General features: G+C 43.7%; 1 protein-coding gene across 7 annotated transcripts in view; it reads left to right on the top strand.

Annotated features, from left to right (window-relative positions):
• LINGO1 (leucine rich repeat and Ig domain containing 1) overlaps positions 1–21,003 on the top strand; it is a 208,333-nt gene that overhangs the window by 130,889 nt on the left and 56,441 nt on the right. For 6 of the 7 annotated variants that reach the window (XR_014796933.1, XM_084905789.1, XM_084905787.1 and 3 more), the window contains one exon: positions 11,811–11,896. Coding sequence is in view for 5 of the 7 variants with exons in the window: in XM_084905789.1 (XP_084761915.1) it covers positions 11,828–11,896 (69 nt within the window). In the remaining 2 variants the exon portion in view is untranslated. Of the gene's footprint in view, positions 1–1,960; positions 1,979–11,810; positions 11,897–21,003 lie in introns of those variants that run through there. The other variant, XM_084905791.1, reaches the window with a different exon arrangement.

Genomic DNA, 21,003 nt, shown 5'->3' with positions numbered 1-21,003 from the left:
CAAAATATGAATGCACTTATGACACTGATAACCACAATGAAAGTGACCATGAGAGAAAAGAGAATTAGGAGAGAGAAAGAGAGCAAAAATGATATCAAGAAAAGGAAAAAAGCTAAGGAGAAAAGAAAAAGAAGATGAAAATATATAAGTGGGAAGAAAATCCTACAAAACAAACAAATAAACCAAAAAATTCAAACAACAAATCCAGAAAAAAAAAAGGGGGGGGGGGAGAGAATATGTACAGGCAGAGCTTATACACAGAAAGTTAGATTAAGGAATTGAATGAATAGGGTAAGGACCATGGGCCAGTATTGAGGAGGTAGAAAGAGAATGAGTTGGTAAGAAGAAAAAAATAAATCAGAAGATAAAACAAAAATTTTTTTTTAAATTTGTCTATCCATTTATTCATTTATTTTGGAAAAGGAGAATAGAGAATAAAGCAGATAGGCTTGAGGTTAGTGAATGAAACTAAGTAAACAATTAGGAGAAGAAGAGAATGAGAGAGGAGAGGGGAAAAAAGCATACAAAATTGACTATCAAAGAAGAAGAGAAGGGTACATGGACTTGGGGCAGGGTAGAGGAAATTAAATATATGAGTATGCCAACAGAGACTACAATAATAATATGTCAATAAAGCAGATATCGAAGATCACTTTTTACAAGGGGTAAAAGGAAAGGAAAAAGGAAAACTAACATGGGGACAGGAGAAGAGAAAACAGGATTAAAAGAGTGAGAAAGAAGAGGATAAAAAAAATAAGATAACAAAATACAATAAAAATAAAAAGTAGAATAAAGAAAAATAATGCAAAAAAGTTAATAAAACAAAATAAAATAATTAAAAAAATAAAAGATAAAAAGTAAAAAAGTGAAGTATCTTTCACTTCAGCCCCAGAAGGACTGGTTTAAGACCCCATTCTTTTGATTTGTCTGCCACTTCTGTTTCCTCTTAGGTAGTCAGCACCATGTTGAAGTTCCAAGTGATCTACTGCTTCTTTCTTTTCTGTCTCCACAGCCTTGGCTTCAAGCAGGTGGGACCAATATGCCTGCTTTGCCTGTCTGTCTACTGTCATCTTAATCACTCAGTGTCTGTTTCTGATAGGGCTTTCAGTGGGAGTGGTGCTGTGTCACTTTCTGGGACTGAATGGTCCCTTTTCAGCCCAATCCCTGAGGGATTTTGGGGGGCTATTCAGAGTCTTTGTTTCCTTTGAAAAGCTTGAAGTGTAGGGTAGGTGTGGCTGTATTAGCTGCCTTCAGGTTGCTAGGAGCAGGTGGCTCTTCAGGAAAAAAAATGGCTGCTTAGGTTTGGAGAGTCAGGAATGTTGGATTCCTGGTCACCTCACTCTGTCCTGCTCCCCTCCACAGCCTCTCCCCAGACTCCACAAATCTGTACCTCCACCTGCACCACAGCCTTGGGTGAGTGTTTATAATTGAAAGGTCCTATTAACTGGGTTTAGGGAATATAAGCAAAGAGAAAACAGAGGCAGAAGAACCACACTATGAGTTTCTCTACCCCCAGCACTGCATGGCTCAGATAGTTCTTTAGGCTGCCTTTCTGTGTGCAGCTTCTTGTGGCTGTGGACTTAGATCTAGATTCCCCAGCCACCAGAAGCCCTGTGGACTTCCTTTCCATAGTCAGATGTTATGACTATCCCCAAGGGATGCAGTCTTGGTGCAGTGCAGCTTCCTTCTAACCCTCTTAGTGGTGAGATGCCCTTGCTGGCCTGGGATCCAGATCCACCCCACTGACATTTGTGATGGTTGTTGGGAGCCGCCTGGTGACCACTTTTATATTGTTTCTTCCTTGCGGAGCATCCAGGGAGGAGAAGCAGCTGTGGTGACCAAGGTTGACTTCCACAAGGTTGGCAGCACTGTTAGGAGCATGCTGGTGGCACTGGTCCATTGGTGCCTGGCCCATTCTCCAGAGATTGGATCTACAGGACTACTGAGGGAGTGAGTGGCTGCCCCACCGCCTGGACAGGTTGGTCAGCTGAGCTGTGCTCCCACTGTGGAAGCATACTAACCACCAGGGGGAAGCTCCTTCATTGAGTATCTGCCCCCTGGTGGTCAGTGCATGTCATAATGACCAGTTGTTTGAGTCATTTGGTTGCTTAGGCTTTTATATATGTAGATGGTGCTGGATTTTGTCAAATGTTTTTTCTTTAACTATTGACATGGTCATGTGACTTTTGTTTTTCATATCCTTTATGTGATGTATCATGTTTATTGGTTTGTGAATATTGTAACAGCCTTGCATTCCTGGAATAAATCCTATTTGCTCTTGGTGTATGATCTTTTTTTTTTTTTTTTTTTAATATATTTTATTGATTTTTTACAGAGAGGAAGGGAGAGAAATAGAGAGCTAGAAACGTCAATGAGAGAGAAACATCGACCAGCTGCCCACAACCAATGTACATGCCCCTGACCGGAATCATACCTGGGACCTTTCAGTCTGCAGACCGATGCTCTACCACTGAGCCAAACTGGCGTCAGCTTTTTTTTTTTTTTTTTTTTTTTTTTTTTTTTTTTTATCTTTTTAATATATTGTTGGATCCGATTTGCTAATATTTTGTTGAGAATTTTAGCATCTACATCCATCATGGATGTTGACCTGTAATTCTCTTTATTTGTAGTGTCTTTATCTGGTTTTGGAATTAGGATAATTCTGGCCTCTTAAAAAGAGCTATAAAGTGTTCCTTCCTCTTAGATTTTTTAAAATAGTTTGAGAAGGATAGGTGTTATTTCTTCTTTAAATGGTTGGTAAAATTCCTCTGTGAAGCCATCTGGACCTGGCTTGTGTTTGCTGTGAGATTATTATTATTGCTTCTATTTCCTTAGTTGTCATTGGCCTATTCAGATTTTCTTATTCTTTCTGATTCAGTTTTGGGAGGTTGTATGTTTTAAAGAATTTTTCTCTTTCATCCACATTGTCCAGCTTGTTGGCATAAAGTTGTTCATAGCATTTTCTTAAAATCCTTTGTATTTCTGTGGTGTCAGTGGTTATTTCTCCTCCTTTGCTTCTGGTTTTATTTGTTTGGGTATTTTCTCTTTGTTTCTTGTTGCATCTGGCTAATGATTCTTCAATCTTGTTTATCCTTTCAAAGAACTAACTCTTGGTTTCATTGATTTTTTGTATCTTTGTTTTAGTCTCTACATCATTTATTTCTGTTCTGATCTTTATTATTTTCTGCCTTCTACTTACTGTGGGGTTTTCTTATTCTCTTTCTAATTATTTAAGTTGTAGGATTAAGTAGTTTATTATTAATTTTTTTTTTTTTGAGATTGGCATGTATTGCTGTGAATGTCCCTCTCAGGACTGATTTTGTTGTGTCCCAGAGATTTTGTGTTGTTTTGTGTTCATTTTCATTTGTTTCCAGGAAGTTCTTTTATTCTTTATTGATCTCATTGGTGACCCATTCGTTGTTCAATAACATGCTATTTAGGCTCCATGTGTTTGAAGGTTTTTTAGTGTTTTTTACTGTAGTTGATTTCTAATTTCATCTCATTGTGACCAGAAAAGATTCTTAATATGATTTCAATCTTCTTAAACTTATACAGACTTGTTTTTGTCATAACATGTGGTCTATCTTTGTGAATGATCCATATGCCCTTAAGAAGAATGTATGTTCTGTAGTTTTGGGGTGAAATGATCTATAAAAGTCAATTAAATCCATCTGACCCAGTGTACCATTTTGAGCCACTGTTTCCTTGTTAACTTTTTGTCTAGAAGATCTATCCATTGAAGTCAGTTTGGGTAGTAAAGCCCCCTACTACAACTCTAGTGCTATTAATATCTCCTTTAAAATTCTCTAGAAGTTTTTATTATATATTTAGTTGTGCCTGTATTGTTTACACATGTTTACCAGGGACATATCTTCTTGTTGGATTGATCCCTTTAGTATTATGTAGTGACCTTTATTATCTCTTGTGATGGCCTTCATTTTGAAGTTTATTTTATCAGATATGAGTATTGCTACCTCAGCTTTTTTTTTCTTTTTCATTTGCATGGAAATTTTCCCCCCATCCCTTCACTGTCATCCTGTGTGAATCTTTCATTCTGAGGTGGTTCTTTTGCAGAGAGCATATAGTTAAATCATGGTTATTTTTTTAATCCATTTTAATCCTATATCTTTTGATTGGAGCATTTAGTCCATTTACATTTAACATTATTATTGATAGGTACTTATTTATTTCATTGTAATTCTGTATGCCTATGTTTTTCTCTATTTCTTCTCATTACATAATTTCTTGTAGTGCTGGTTTGGTGGTGATAAACTCCTTTAGTCTTTTTTTTTGGCGGGGGGAGGCGGCGGGGTCTGGGAAGCTCTATATTTTACCATCCATTTGGTTGATAGCCTTGTTGGATATAGTAACCTTGGTTTCAGATCCATGCTTTCCATTATCCTTATTATTTCATGCCATTCTCTTCTGGTCTGTAGAGTTTCTAATGAGAAGTCTGCTGACAACCTTATTGGAGTGCTTTGGTAGGTAACAAGTTGCTTTTCTCTTTATCCCTTTAAGATTCTCTTTGTCTTTAATTTTTGACATTTTAATTAGGAGGTGTCTGGGTATGGGCCTGTTTGGGTCTTCTTGCTTGGGACTCTCTGTGCCTCATGGACTTGTGTGATTTTTTATTTCACCAGGGTAGGGAAGTTTCCTGCCATTATTTCTTCAAACTTGTTCTTTATACCATTCTCTCCTTCTTCCCCTTCTGGCACACCTATGATGAGAATATTGTTACATTTCATGTTGTCCCACCACTCTCTTAAGCTGTCCTCCTGTTTTTAAATTGGTTTTTCTTTTTGTTTCTTTGATTGCATGATTTTTTAAACTTATCTTCTAATTTACTGATCTGATCCTCAGCTTCCCCTAATATGCCATGTATTCCTTAAATTGTATTTTTTATTAGTGCTATGTCATCCTTCATAGTTACTATATCTGTTCTCATGCTGTTGAGCATTTTTAAAAATATATATATTTTATTGATCTTTTACAGAGAGGAAGGGAGAGAGATAGAGAGCTAGAAAAATCGATGAGAGAGAAACATCGACCAGCTGCCTCTTGCACACCCCCTACCGGGGATGTGCCCACAACCAATGTACATGCCCTTGACTGGAATCGAACCTGGGACCTATCAGTCTGCAGACCGATGCTCTACAGCTGAGCCAAACCGGTTTCGGCACTGTTGAGCATTTTTGCCATAATTATTCTGAACTCTATGTCTGATAAATTTCTTATCTCCATTTCATTTTGTTCTTCTTCTGGAGATTTCTCTTGTTTTCATTTGGGGGTTGTGTTTTTGTCTCCCTTGTATTGGCTGCTTATTTGGGTTTGTGACTATGTATTAAGTATATCTACCATGACTCCCAATCTCTAGTTCAGGACAGTGTCAAACCCTGTTTCTGGCTAATTAGATCAGGCAAAGACTGAAATCCTCCAAAGACCTGCCTCTGCCTGCAGATTGATTGGATTTAGTCTTGTGAAGCCTCAGGAAATTGTCCACAAGTAGGGCAAGAAATTTTCCAACAGTGTGGGGAAATTGCTTCTGTCTAGAGGCTAATTGTTATACCCACTCTCTTAATTGTCCTCAGAAACCCCACAGGGTGGGGCAAGACATTTTCCAATAAGGTGGGGCAACTGTCTCCCCTTACCCCCTAGGCAATAACTGCCTGGATAGCAAAGGTCTGCCTGAGAAAGATGTCCTCTGCAGCATGAGGGAATGACTCATGGGAAACTGGGGTGTCTGCCTTCCAAGGTATAACCTCAGAGCCGAAACGCTGATTTCTGATCACACAGTTCTGGTCTACTCTGCCCTCCCTCTGCAGCAGCCCAAGATGAGTGGCTGCACATGAAATTTTGTGCATTGGCCCTTTAAGAGGGTGCCTGCATTTCTAGTTATATACACACATAACATTTTCACAGCCAGATGTTATGTGTGTACCCTTCTCAGTTGTGGTGTTTTCTGCTGGGAGGCCCAGCTTGGGATTTAGACTCCTGAATTTTCAGTGATAACCCCCCACAGCTAAGATATCTTTCTGGAACTTCAGCTACTGCCCATGGGAGCCCTGCCAACTCTTTCATGCCTCGGTCTTTCCTAACAGTCTCTATGCAGTCTCCACTTTTTGTCCTTGGTTATTAGAGCTCTCTCCAGCTAGTCTTCGGTTGATTATTCAGGATTTTTTTTTCTTGTATTTTAGTTGTTATTCCAGTTTGGTCCTGGGTGCATGTCTATGTAGCATCTACTTACTATATCACCATTTTTAACCTCTCCACACCCTTTTATTCTTAACCAAAAGGATAGCAGAACTTGCTTCAGTCCTACCCAGGGAGTTGCAGGAGGATTCTTTATAACTGCTCTTTTGGAAGACCCAGTCCCCAGGTTCCCATCTTTGTCTTAGGGGCTTCTTTATTTTAAACAACTCCCACCCTTACCTCTAACCCAAGTTCCCTCTCCCAGTACCCTTGCAAGGTGCCAAGCAGTGCCATAGTTTCCAGGTATCATGGCCAATATTCAAAACATAGAAGTTTTGACACTAACATCCCATGCTCATATACAAGGAACTTCTCGAGTTTGCACTCACAGTAGAAGAGCCTTTCTAATGGCCTCAAAGAAGCTGCATTGTATTCATTTTAGATTTAGAGGGAGTAGTGTATTCCAGTGTAGCAAACTTCTTGGATGAGAGGGAGAAATGGCAGGAGTGTTTATAGATGTGAAAAGCTTTCCCCTTGGGTTGCCTGCCTGCCTGCCTGCCAGCACCTGTTCCTATCGTTAGGGACTGCCTCTTCTCCCTGTTTCCTGCGTTGTCCCACAGGAACACACAGCATTCAAGGTGATAATATCCAAATTAATGTGCCAATAATTTCATAATATAAATCTATAAGTAAGCTTATATCCTGTGGTCATTTGCAGCTCAAAAGATCTGCCAATTTTCCTCTCCAACCCCTCCAGGTGTCCATCCAGGTCAGATGGGTTGAGGAGGTCCCAGGGCCTTCGTGAGAACTGGTCCCAGACCTAATTTAGAGATAACACTCTGAAGATGCCCCAGCCTTTGTTCTAAAGTCAAAGTTAAGCTCTTAAATGTAGGCCAAGGCCCCAACTGTCACAGAGATGCCCCCACCTGCGTTGGCTAGCACCTCCCTTATCCATGTGGGGATTGTGTTGCTAGTGAGCCCTGATGCAGGGCCTGGAACCTTCCCTTCTTCCTTGTGAACAGTGAATTCTTAAATTTGTGAATTGAGATTATCCCATCCACTCTTGAAATTCTAGTTATTTAGGAGCTCCCAAATGGAGCTTAGTTCTCATACCCAGAAAGTCATTGAGCATGTTCTCAGGCCAGATACAGCAAGGTCATATGGCAAGTAGGTGTGTAGTAGGGTAGAAAGGTTGTTCTGCGCTGAGTTCTCTCTGAACTCTCAGTGATTTAAAGCAATAAAGTTACCTTCTTCTTTCTTCCTTTAACATATGAACTCATATTACATGTCCAATGTGGGAAATGGGGAGTATGGCAGGCTCTGGTGCATACAGTCATGCAGAGATTGCCAGAAACTTCGTCATCCTGTATCTGCCTAATCTGGAACTTGTGGCCTCCTTTAATTACTGTTGCAAAGAAAAGAAAAATGGTAGTCACACAGCTGGCTCTTAAATGCTTTGGCCAAATAGTAACTCACATCATTTTTGTTCACAGCCCATTGGTCACATGGCCTCAATTAACTGTAAGGTGGCTGAAGAAATGTGGGGGACATTGTGCTGGGTAGGGAGGTTGTGGAGGAAATGTGACCAGACATTTAATGAGCAATAAAATTCTCCTCCATACAGGTGATGAAATGCAGAGCAAGGGTTTCAGAAGAACAAAGGCCATGACTTCTTGTTCATTGTCTCCACTTGGGGTGCCCAAGGCCAGAGAGGCCCAGACTGCCTGGGAGGGCCTGGTGGGAAAAGCTCTGAGGAAGAGTCCCTGTGGACAAGCAAGGCCCATGGAAGACCCAAGTCCTCCACCCACCAGGCTCAACATTTGACTAAACCTCTCCCCTCCTATCCCATTTATCTCTTTAAATTCCAACACCACCCTATAAATTGAATTTCTCAGGAGTAGAATCAGGATTAAGGGTGAGGATGATGCATCTTTGAGGGAGGAAATCCAGAGGAGACATCCAGAAGTCACCATGCCTTATTCCATTCAGGTGCCATAACAAAATCCCATAGACTGGGATTATAAAAAACAGAAGTTTATTTCTTACAATTCTGGAGGCTGGAAGTCCAAGATTAAGGTTCTGGAAGATTTAGTGTCTAGTGAGGGTCCACTTCCCGGTTTGTAGATGACCATCTTTTCATGTTATTCTCTCATGGCACAAGGGCTAAGCATTCTCTCTGGGGTCTCTTTTATAAGGTCACTAATCCCATTCATGAGGGCTCCAGCCTCATGTCCTAATCACCAAAAAGCCCCACCTCCAAATACTACTACACTCTTGATTATGTTTCAACATATGAATTTTGGGGTGTGTGTGGGAGGGGATACAAACATTCAGTCTGCGGCTTGCTGAATATGACAGCTTCAACACAGGAAAGCACCCTCTTCAGGAGAGAATGAACTGTAAATTGTTGGCTTTCTTCCATGCTTTTATTCCTCAGCAAGTGTGGCTGCTATAGACCATGTAATGTACTGATTACAACTGCAGAGTCTTACTCAGGAACACCTGGGATTGAAGCTTAGGTTGGCCCCTTATTAGCTATGTGACCTTGAGTACGTAAGTTATTTTTTTTCCTGCCTTGCTTTTCTCCTCTTTAAAATGGGAATATTGATAGCATCTGTCTCTTAGGGTAGTCGTGAAGATTGAGTTAATATTTGTAAAGCACTCAGAATAATGCTGGGCACATAGTAAAGGCTATGAATGTTAGTTGTCACCGGCAGCACTGCTGTTGTCGTCATCATCATCATCATCATCACCAGTCCAGATATTGTTCAAGGTGTCAAGGTTCCTACTCTCACATATGATGAGAGAAATGGAAAATAAACATAAATAATTCAGTAAAGATAATTTCTTTTTTTAAAATATATTTTATTGATTTTTCACAGAGAGGAAGGGAGAGGGATAGAGAGCTAGAAACATTGATGAGAGAGAAACATCGATCAGCTGCCTCTTGCACATTCCCGACTGGGGATGTGCCGTCAACCTATGTACATGCCCTTGACCAGAATCGAACCTGGGACCCTTCAGTACCTCTTTATTATATAGGATTCTACCACTGAGCCAAACTGGTTTCGGCAGTAAAGGTAATTTCAAATAGTGATGGCATTAAAATAATAAGCCAGACACATGAACAATCATTCAGTAGAGAAATGCAAATTAGTACCACAATGGATACCACTGCATAGCTATTAGATTGACTTTTACAGAATTGACAATTCCAAGTGCTGGTGAGGATACAGAGCAAATGGACCTCTCATATATTGCTGGTGGGAACACAAAATGGTAGAGCTACTTTAGAAAACAGTTTGGCAGTTTCTTATCATTAAAAATGTGCTTACTGTGTATGTAACTCAGCAGTCCTACTTAGGTACCCAAGAGAAATAACTTATGTTCACACAAAAAACTGTACTCAATATTTATGGTGGCTTTATTCATACCCATCCCAAACTACAAACAACCCAAATGTCCTTCAGCTGGTGAGTGGATAAACAAGTGAATACCACTCAGCAATTAAAAAAAAAAAAAAAAGAATGACATTTTTATACAATAAACAACACAAATAAATCTTAAATGCATAATATGCTAAGTAAATAAATGCATAAATGCTAAGTAAACAAAACAGCTATATATAGATGATTCCATTTATATCACTCTAGAGCACATGTGTCAAACACAAGGCCCGCGGGCCAAATCCAGCCCGCCAGGCCTTGCAATGTGGTCCGCACCGCGCTGTCATCACTGCACTCCGCTGTCAGTTTATGACATTGTCAGTTTATGACTGTTCAGTAAACCATTCGGTCCGCGATTTAGGCTGGATTTTAGATTTTGGCCCCTTCTCTGATTGAGTTCGACACCCCTACTCTAGAGGCCCAGTTCACGAAATTTGTGCATGAGGGTAGGGGTGTCCCTAAGCCCAGCCTGCACCCTCTCCAATCTTAGACATCCCTCTTACAATCCAGGACTACTGGCTCCCAACTGCTAGCCTTCCTGCCTGATTGCCCCTAACCATTTCTGCCTACCAGCCTGACCATCCCCTAACCACTCCCCTGCCAGCCTGATCGATGCCTAACTGCTCCCCTGCCAGCCTGATTGCCCCTAACTGCCCTCCCCTACTGGCCTGGTTGCCCCTAACTTTCCTCTCTTGCCAGCCTGGTTACCCCTAACTGTCCTCCTCTGCAGGCCTGGTTGCCCCCAAGTGCCCTCCCCTGCTGGTCATCTTGTGTCCATATGGGGGTGGCCATCTTGTGTGTTGGAGTGATGGTCAATTTGCATGTTACCTCTTTATTATATAGGATTCTGGAAAAGGCAAAACCGTAGGAGAGAAAACAGATTAGTGGTTGTTAGGGGTTGGGAGTAGGGAGTGTTGACCACAAAGGGACAACTCATGGAGATTTTTAGGGTGATAGAATTGTTTTATATCTTGATCATGACAGTGGTTACATGTCTGTATGCAATTGTCAAAACTCATAGAACTGTGCCCTAAAAAAGGGTAAACTTTACTGTAGGTAAATTATACCTCAATTAACCTGACAGGGAAAAACTCACCGTTGGAATGTTGAAATAGGGAAAACCAAATGATGAATCAGTCAGTCAGGGTGTGGGCACAGGTGAGGAGGGGCCCCTGCACAGAGTCTAGTAGTCAGAGAAGGCTTTCTGAGGAGGCGCTCTGAGCCAAGCCTGGGTGAGGAGAGGGCGCCAGGCCTGTAAGGATCCAGAGGAAGATGTGTCAGGCAGAGGCAGCAAGATGGCCCACGCGACTAGAGCAGGGTAGGGGAAGAGGAGAGGGTGGAGGACAGGGCAGGGGCTTTGGCTCTTCTCTGGCCATGTATAAAGGAAACACTGAAACACTGATGGGGTGAGATACCCTAGAGGGTAGGGGGAAGGGGAGGACAGAAAACAACAGCTTGTGACCATGTGTAGGAGTGATAGAGGGGTGCGATGCCCCAAGGAGAGGGTGGGTCAGGGAGCCCAAGCAGGCTGGGGTAGGAGGACTGGCACAGGCAGATGGGGCGCTTCAGGACCTTGCTGAGGGTATTGCTGGTGGTGATGAGGCGTAATCCAACATCCTGGGTTGAGGAATGCTGGAGGTGAGGACGTGTAAGTGAAGCTTACAGGGGACAGACTTAGTAGGAATCAGTGGGAATCTCAGAGAGAGTGGGTGGAGCTGCTCATTTGTGTGTATATCTGCATATAAGTAGGTGTGTATGTGTGTATGTGTATATGTGTGTTGATGTGTATGTATGTGTATGTGAACCTATGTGTTTCTGTCTCTATGTTTAGGTGTGTGTGCACATGTATATATGTGTACATGCCAGTGTGTATGCATGTGTGTACATGTTGTGAGCACAACTTGCAAAATGGCTTGACCTATGGAGGACAGTGCCAGGTGGTGAGAAGTGGGGCTTGGTCAGGACCTTGAATGCCAGGCCAGGGAGGTCACTTTGGGGGTTGGGGAAGAGCAGGGAGGATGGTGCCATGAGGCCCATCCCAAAGATGGGGGCAGTGTGAAGCCCGCTGGGCTGGGAGGCTGGGGTCGGTCCTGGAGAACCCATGCTGAGGTGAGCCCAGCTGGAGTAATGAAGCCCCATTTTGCCCACACTAATCTTCCTGCTCCTTCCCCACAGTGCATGCTGGGACAACGATGGACAGGCTGTCATTCCCTGGGCCCCCAGAGGCAGGTCTGTTTGCCTCCTGGCACCGTCTGACTCAGGTAGGGGGAGAGCGAGGTGGGCTCACCTGCCTCATGCTTCTGTGCCCAGTGGGAGGGCCCTGGGAGTGAGGATGGATGAGCCCTTGCCAGGGGCAGTAGTGTGTAGGGCACAGCTGAGTCTCCTGGAGAGGAGCTCCTGGACCCTGAGAAAGTAGGCCACCTCAGCAGCTATCCACCCTCACCAGGCACCGCCCGGGCCCTGAGAAGCCGGCCCTGGGACACAAAATTTCCTGGCACCTGTTTGATCTCGCATGTTCACCATCTGCAGTTTGTTCAGGACTTGCATCCACACCTTCTAAGTACTTTGGCTGGGAGGTGTTGCTCTGTGGGGCTCCCCTGTGGTCACTCTGGCTTTTTCTGCCAGAGTCACTGTACTCACTTTGTGTGGATGTTTCCATGAGTGATGGCTCAGACCCTGGAAGGTCCTGCTCGCTGCAGGACTCCCCTAGGGCAGGGGTACTTTTTCCAATGCCAGGCATGGCCCAGATCACCTTTCCACTTGGTGTTTCTCCGTTGCTCCTGGACACTTCAGATGATGCTTTCTGCTCAGGGCCAAGTGCCCCAAGGGCTGGGATGGGTTGTGGGTTAGGTTTGCCAGAAAAAAATACAGAATGTCCAGTGAAATTGGAAATTCAGGCAGATAGCAAATCATTTTTTTAGTACAAGTATATCCCAAATACTGCATGGGAAATATAATTTTATTTGCTAAATATGGCAACCCTAGTGAGGGCTGATGTTCAGTCCCCCTCCTTCTCTGGTCAGTCCTTCCTGCTGGGCCCACCTTGACCCCCTCAGATGATTGATCTCCAGTGCCTATGACAGGTGTCCTAGAGCCAGGGGTGGCCGAACTTATTGCTCTCCCAGAGTGGTTAGGGGTGTGGTGGTAGAGCTAGAAGTAACAGGGCAATATGGGGTCAATATGAGAGCTTGGAGTGTCCTATTTCTGCATCCTCAGCATTGGAAAGACACAGAAATTGTTTCCTCTGTAAGCCAAGTTATATTTCTGGCTGTTAAGATAATATTTTCTTTATGTTATCTATCTATGTATCTAATAATCCAGGAATATTTCAAGCATGCTGTTCAAGCTCTTTCCATGATCTCTTTCTTCCTAGGGCTAAATACTGCTTACTAGTTTGATAGATATCCTTCTAGACTTCATTCTATGCACTTATAAACATATTTTAAAAGGAAAAACATGGGCTCATGCTATTTATACTTGCTTTGTCACTTGATTTTTTTTAACTTTCAAATATTGTGTAGCTCATTCCAGAGTTTTTAACTATCATTTTATGCCCATTGATATGATGGTCTTTAAATTATGTATCCATTATTAATCCTGTTGGTAACTGTTTAGATGGTTTCCAGTGTTCAGCTATACAGAAAACTCAGGGAATTTCCCAGTTCATACATATGTGTGCCCTTGTGTTCTGGGACCTCCAGGAATGTTTCTGGTGGTGGACTATCTGGGTCAGAGGGCATGCACATTTCAAGATTTAATCTGTATTGCTAGATCAACCTCCAGAAGGCTGTGCCAATTTATCATGCACAAGAAGCCTCTTCCTCTCACTCTAGACAATCATCGGCATTATCAATCACTTAAATCCCTGCCAATCTGATAAGTAAACTGATCTTATTTTCCATTTTTTTTTTTACTACTAAAGAGCTTGAGCATGAGCATATTTGTGTGTGCTTGCTGGCCATTTCACTTTCTTTATTTGTGAATTTTCCCAATTCATGTCATGTCCTCAACTTATTTTTCTATTCATCTGTCCACTCATTTAGTAAGCATTTATCAAGCACCTACTAGATGTTAGGCACTGTTTTGGTTAGGGGCCTAAGAGTGAACAAAACCTACAAAAAATACCTGCTCCATGGAACTTAGTCTTCAGTGGAGGGGAGACAGCCAAGAAAAAATAGATAAACAAAATATAGTGTATATATGAGTGTTATTTAAATACCAAGGAGAAAAAAATAACACAGGGGAGAGATTGGAAGTGTTGGGCAACTTGGATTTGATAGTAAGCCAGGCCTTACTTGGAGGTGGCATTGAAATAAAGACCTGTGGAGGAGAACCAAGATGGTGGCATATGTAAACGCTGGTACTCACCGCCTCCCACAACTACATCAAAATTACAAGTAAATTACAAAAAAAAATCATCATCCAGAACCACTTGAAAGCTGGCTGAACAGGAGTACTACAACTAGAGAAGTAAAGAAGAAAGTACATTTAGAGTGGTAGGAGGTGTGGAGGTGCAGATGGGTTGGTGCGACACTCACGTGGGCTGCCTTTTTAATTGGGGGGAGATTATCTCTGCAGAGGGCCCCCCAAGAGCAGCAAGAGGTCCCAGCCCCACACCGGACTCCAAGCTCAGGCTCCCAGAGCTAGGAAGAGAAGTCCTAGTAACTACAGGATGTAAAAACTAATGGAGATTGGTGTTCAGTGACAAGGAGGTTGCTGGAGGGCCAGCTGTTCATTTTTAAGGGGGTGGTGCATGAACTGAACTTACAAGGTTCAACTTCCTCTGAGCTCCAGCACCAGGGTAACACTCTGAGGAACCTAGATATATATGGAGAAAAACTGGATTATCTGGAATCATGGCAGGAACTTAGGGGCAGCATTCTCCCAAATGGAGTTGCTAAAAGGGGTCATTGTCCCTGTGCTGGGACTTCTCAGGTTGCAGGGATGATTGGCAGCCATATCTGAGTCTCTATCAGTTTGGAACATACTGTTTGCACAGCTGTGGGGTTCCCTGAGACCTCATCCCATCCCATTTGCAGACCCACCCAAGCTGTGTGCAGTGGCTTTTGCATATGAATGGCCTGTCCTTGTTTGTGCTTTAAGAATTTTGCTAAAATTCTTAAACAAGCTGTACCTTAGTTAGGGAGCCCCAACCTATCAATAAAAGGCCTAAGACTCAGCATTAGCATCAGCCGGCATTGCTTCACAGCTAGGCTTCTCCTGGGCTCTTCCAAACTCAATACAAATGGGAGGAATCTGCAGATCTCTCAGTAGCTCCTGTTGGGTGGCTCCAGGCAGTGGCTGACTTTGACCTCCTTGGAGACCCAAGATCCAGTGCATCCAGTGGTCAGTGACAGACTATACCAGATTACAACTCTATACATCCATAAGTGACACACTCAAGGGAAAGACTCACTGAGCACCAAAGCCCCACTGAAGAAAGTTCTCCATAGAGGTGTCTTCTGCACAGAAGCTCTCCCACTGAAGTCACAGCTGTTCCTCACAGCCAATTCACCTGGAGGTCAATTCCCCCCAGTGACACTAACAGCAATCAAGGCTCAGCTACAACAAGACTGTGCACACAGCCCACAAAGGGGCACACTTAGAGTGCACAGCTCAGGTGACTGGGGAGGCTAAGCCACTGGGCCCTATAGAATACCTACTATACAGGACCACTCTACCAACTCAAGGAGACATAGAAGCTCTACCCAATTCATAGAAATAAACACAGGAATGCAGCCAAAATGCAGATACAAAGAAAAATGTTACAAATAAAAGAAATTGAAGAAAGCAAACTATTAGATATAGAGTTCAAAACCATGGTTATAAGTTACTTAAGAATTTTTATGCAACCTCCAAGGGACTTAGTGAGACTTTCAAGGATCTTAATAAGAATGAAGAAAAAAAAGAAAGAAAAAAGAAAAGGAAAAGGATCAGTCAGTAATTAAGCATACACTGACTGAAATAAAGAATAATATACAGGGATTCAACAGTAGAAAAGAGGTTCCCAAGAATCAAATCAATAATTTTAAATATGAGGAAGCACAAAACACCCACTCAGAAGAGCAAAAAGAAAAAAGAATTAAAAAATATGAAGATAGGGAGATCAGAGAAGAGAAACCAAGATGGCGGCGTAGGTGAGCAAATGGTCTGCCACTCCCACAACAATTTAAAAATTAAAACTAATATAAAGGACATCTATCATCCAAAACCACGGGAAGGTTGGCTGAAAGAGAAAGGAGCACAAGCGCTGAAAAGCTGAGGAGCCTAGGTACGGAGGCACACGAATCGAGCTGGTGACAAATCGGGCTGGTGGCGGGCGACTGGGTGCGTGGCTTTTCTTTTCAACCCGAAAGGAAACAAGCTCCCAATCACTTTGAAATCAAGTTTCTGGGGTCACGTGGGGGATACCTAAGGGGAGAAGCTGGTCTGTCAGCCTTAGGTCCAAAGTGAGGGCGACTCTTGCAGAGGTGAGCCCAGCAATCATTGTTTACTGCGCTGGATCGCAGGGAAGTGGGGACTTGGAAAAGCAGGGCAGCTAGGACAGCTGACAGCAGACATTGCTGTTAGCCATGCCCCAACCTAGTGACTCCTGAGACCCCGCCCGCCCTGAGGCCCCGCCCTGAGGCCCCGCCCTGAGGCCCCGCCCTGAGGCCCCGCCCTGAGGCCCCGCCCTGAGGCCCCGCCCTGAGGCCCCGCTGGCACATTCTACAGACCTGCCCAGGCACCACACAGCTGCTTTTGCATATAAATGGCTGGTATTGTGGCAACTTAACAAAATAAACTGCAGCTCCAGCAACAAAGCCCCAGCAACAAAACCGCCAAGTCCCAAGCAAATGAACTGTACCCCATTGGTGATCCAGAAGCCAGTGTTCCTAGTGGTCAGTTTCAACCCCTCACACCCATAAGTGACACATTCGGGAGATGGACTCAGTGAGCACCAAAGCCCTTCTGAAACAAACTGTGTCTCCAGTGCAGCAGTTCTTCCTTTATAGACAGAGCGGGACCTCACAGACAATTGGCCTGGAGATCAATTCCTCCCAGTGTACCAACAGCAATCAAGGCTTAATTACACCAAGACTTTGCACTCAGCCTACAAAGGGATATACCAAAAGCGACCACCTCAGGTGATTGGGGAAGCTGAACTACTGGACCCTATAGGACACCTACCACACAAAGCCACTCCATCAGCCAAAATGAGGAGACACAGAAACATGTCAGAAATGGGAGAGTTGGAGGAAAGTAAACTACTGGACGACAAAGAGTTCAGAATCACATTTATAAGATTACTCAAGAATCTTCTAAAAACCTTTGAGAAACTTGATGAGACCTCCAAGAAGCTTGGTGAGACCTTCAAGGACCTTAAAGAGAATACCAAAAAAAATGGAAAGGGGCCAGTAGAAATGTAGCATACAATGTCTGAAATGAAGAATATACAGAAACTCAATTATAGATCAACGTACCCCAAGAATCAAACCAAAGATCTGGAATATAAGAAAGCAAAAATCACCTAACCAGAGAGACAGAAAGAAAGAAGAATCCAAAAGTGTGAGGATAGTGTAAGGAGCCTCCGGGATGGCTTAAAATGTATCAACATCCGGATTTTTGGGGTGCCAGAGGAGAGTGAGCAGGAGATTGAAGGCTTAATGGAAGAAATTATAACAGAAAACTTTCCCTACCTGGTAAAAGAAATAGACTTACAAATTCAGGAAGCATACAGAACCCCAAACAAGAGGAATCCAAGGAGGGACACACCAAGAAACATCGTAATTAAAATGCCAAGGGCAAAAGTCAAAGAGAAAATCTTACAAGCAGCAAGGGGGTACCCTTACGACTGTCAGCTGATTTCTCAACAGAAACTATGCAGGCCAGAAGGGAGTGACAAGAAATATTCAAAATGTTGAACAACAAGAACCTACAACCAAGAATACTCTACTCAGCAAAGCTATCATTCAGAATTGAAGGGCAGATAAAGAACTTCACAGACAAGAAAAAGTTAAAGGAGTTCATCAACACCAAACCAGAATTACATGAAATGCTGAAGGGTATTCTTTAAGGAGAGGAAGAAGAAGAAAAAAGTAAAGGTAAAAATTATGAACAACAAAAAGACATAAAATACATACCTACCAACAAGCGAACCTAAAAATCAAGTGAATAACAAATCTGAAGAACAAAATGGATTAGTGAATATAATAGAATCAGGGACATAGAAAGGGATTGGACTAACAATTCTCAGGGGGAAGGGAGCCTGAGGGGTGAGGGAAGAGATTGGACAAAAATCTTACACCTATGGATGAAGACAGGGGCAGGGGTAAGGGCATGGGTGGAGTTGGGAATCAGGTGGATGGGAGCTATGGGGGAAGAGGGGGGAAAAGGAACACCTATAAAAATCTGAACAATAAAGATTTATTAAAAAAATATGAAGATAGTGTAAGGAACCTCTGTGACAACTTCAAGAGTGTCAACATTCACATCATGGGAGTGCCAGAAGGAGAAGAGAGAGGGAAAAATATTGAAAACCTATTTGAAGAAATAATGACAGAAAACTTCCCCTATCAGGAAAAGAAATGGACTTATAAGTCTAGAAAGCTCAGAAAGTCCCAAATAAGAGGAACCCAAAGAGGCCTACACTAAGACACATTATAATTAAAATGCCAAGAGCTGCTGAGACCGGTTTGGCTCAATGGATAGAGCGTCAGCTTGGGGACTGAAGGGTCCCAGGTTCGATTCTGGTCAAGGGCATGTACCTTGGTTGCGGGCATATCCCCAGTAGGGGGTGTGCAAGAGGCAGCTGATCGATGACTCATCGATGTTTCTAACTCTCTCTCTCCCTCTCTGTACAAAATCAATTAAAATATATATATATATTTAAAATGCCAAGAGCTAAAGACAAAGAGAGAATCTTAAAAACAGCAAGAGAAAAGCAGTGAGTTACCTACAAGGGAGTATCCATATGGATGCCAACTGATTTCTGAACAGAAACTTTGCAGGTCAGAAGGGAGTGTCAAGAAATATTCAAAATGATGAATAGCAAGGACCTATAACTAAGATTACTTTACCCAACAAAGCTATCATTTAGAATTGAAGGTCAGATAAAGCACTTCCCAAACATGAAAAAGCTAAAGGAGTCCATCACCACCAAACCAGTATTATATAAAACTAGTGGCCCTCAGCTAGCACCCTCTCCATTCGGGGACCCCTTGGGGGATGTCTGACTGCCCACAGAGATCGATCCTAAACCAGCAGTTGGGCATCCCTCTCACAATCTGGGACCACTGGCTCCTAACCACTCACCTGCCTGCCTGCCTGATTCTTCTAACTGCCCTCCCCTAACTGCTCTCCCCTGCCGGCCTGATCTCACCCTTAACCGCCTCTGCTGGCTTGATTGTCCCTAACTTCTCTTCCCTGCTGGCCTGATCTCACCCCCATCTGCCCTCCCCTGCCAGCCTGATCACTCCTAACTGCCTCTGCCTTGGCCCCCACCATCATGGCTTTGTCCAGAAGGCAGTCGGACATTCGGAAGATGGCTGGTTGACCTGGTATAATTAGCATATTACCCTTTTAGTAGTATATATAGTTTATATAGGATAGGATTGCTTAAAGTGGGGGACAGGGGTTAGCAGGAGAAGATGCTCTTGGCAGACAAAAATACATAATCCCTCTATCTGGACTGATAGCTAGCCATATGCACTATACTGCCAAACCAGTCATTAACAAATTGAACCACTTTCTTACACTTTATACCAAACAGTTATTGCCCTTAAAGCCCCTCCTCAGCCCCCGCCTTAGATTCTGCCTTTGCAGTTCACATATTGATAGATTAGATTCTGATTGGTCAGTTTCTATGCTAGTCAGCGTCAAAAGCTCTGTCTCCTAGGCAGCCATTGGCTCCTTGCACTTCATTCAGATCTGGTTCTGATTGGTCAATTTCTATGCCAGTCAGTATCTCCAGACCTATCTCCAGGCCTGATTGGAGAGGTGGGGCTGATCCGTAGCTGCCCTGGGATGGAGTGCTGACCTCTCAGAGAGAGAGAGGGGATCAGCTGCTGGTTAGGCCCAGAGAGAGATCAGCCCTTGTCTCTCTTTCTCTCTCTCCCTGAGCCTCACCAAGCAGCCTGGGTTGGCTGCTGATCAGCCCTACCACTCTCTTTCTCCAAGAGGTCAGCAGTTCAGCCCACACACCAGTCCCTGCCCAACCAAGCCTGTTGTGCGTTCAGCCTGGCATTTGGTTGTCTCTTTGGTCTTTTTGGACATTATGGATCCTGGTTCTTTATATATATGTATTAGAGGCCCAGTGCATGAAATTCATGCATGGGGGGAGGATGTGTCCCTCAGCCCAGCCTGCACCCTCTCCAATCTGGGACCCTTCAGGATGTTCAACTGCCCATTTAGACCTGATTCCAGTAGGATCAGGTGTAAATGGGCAGTCGGACATCCCTCTCACAATCCAGGATTGCTGGCTCCCAACTGCTCACCTGCCTGCATTCCTGATTGTCCCTAATGCTTCTGCCTGCCAGCCTAATCACCCCATAAACACTCCCCTGCCAGCCTGGTTGATGTCTAATTGCTCCCCTGCCAGCCTGTTTGCCCCTAACTGCCCTCCCCTGCAGGCCTGGTCACTCCTAACTGCCCTCCCATGCAGGCCTGGTATTCCTTAACTGCTGTCCCCTGCAGGCCTGGGTCTCCCCCAACTTCCCTTCCCTGCATGCTCGGTTGCCCCCAACTTCCCTCCTCTGCTGGCCTGGTCACCCCAACTGCCCTCCCTTGCAGGCTTGATTGCCTCCAACTGCCCCCCCTTGCAGGCCTGGTCCCTCCCAACTGCCCTTCCCTGGTGGCCTGATCACTCACAACTGCCCTCCTTTGTAGGCCTGGTGCCTCCCAACTGCCCTCCCCTGCTCGCCATCTTGTGGTGGCCATCTTGTGTCCACATGGGGGCAGGATCTTTGACCACATGGGGGCAGCAATCTTGTGTGTTGGAGTGATTGTCAATTTGCATATTACTCTTTTATTAGATAGGATCTAGATGAAGGGTATTATTTAAGAAGAGGAAGTAAAAAAAAGATTAAAAAATTAAACAATAAAATGGTGATAAATACATATCTATCAACAATTGAATCTAACAAAACAAATAAGAAATCTAATGAACAAAATAAACTGGTGAATAAAATAGAATCAGAGGGATGGAAATGAAATAGACTGATGATTCTCAGATGAAAGAGGGTAGGGGGGCAGGAAGAGATTAAACAAAGATCTTATACTAGGGGCCCAGTGCACAATTTGTGCACCTTGTAACGAACTGTGCGCTGTGAGGCTGCGGTGGGTACAGGAGCGGATCTTGGCCCATCCTCCACACCCTTGTTCAGTCCCT

The sequence above is a fragment of the Pipistrellus hanaki genome (genome assembly GCF_964339955.1).
Source record: "Pipistrellus hanaki genome assembly, chromosome: 1".
NCBI classification, from domain to species: domain Eukaryota; kingdom Metazoa; phylum Chordata; class Mammalia; order Chiroptera; family Vespertilionidae; genus Pipistrellus; species Pipistrellus hanaki.
Note: the sequence above shows the minus strand (reverse complement) of the source record. Positions and strands in the feature narration are given on the sequence as shown.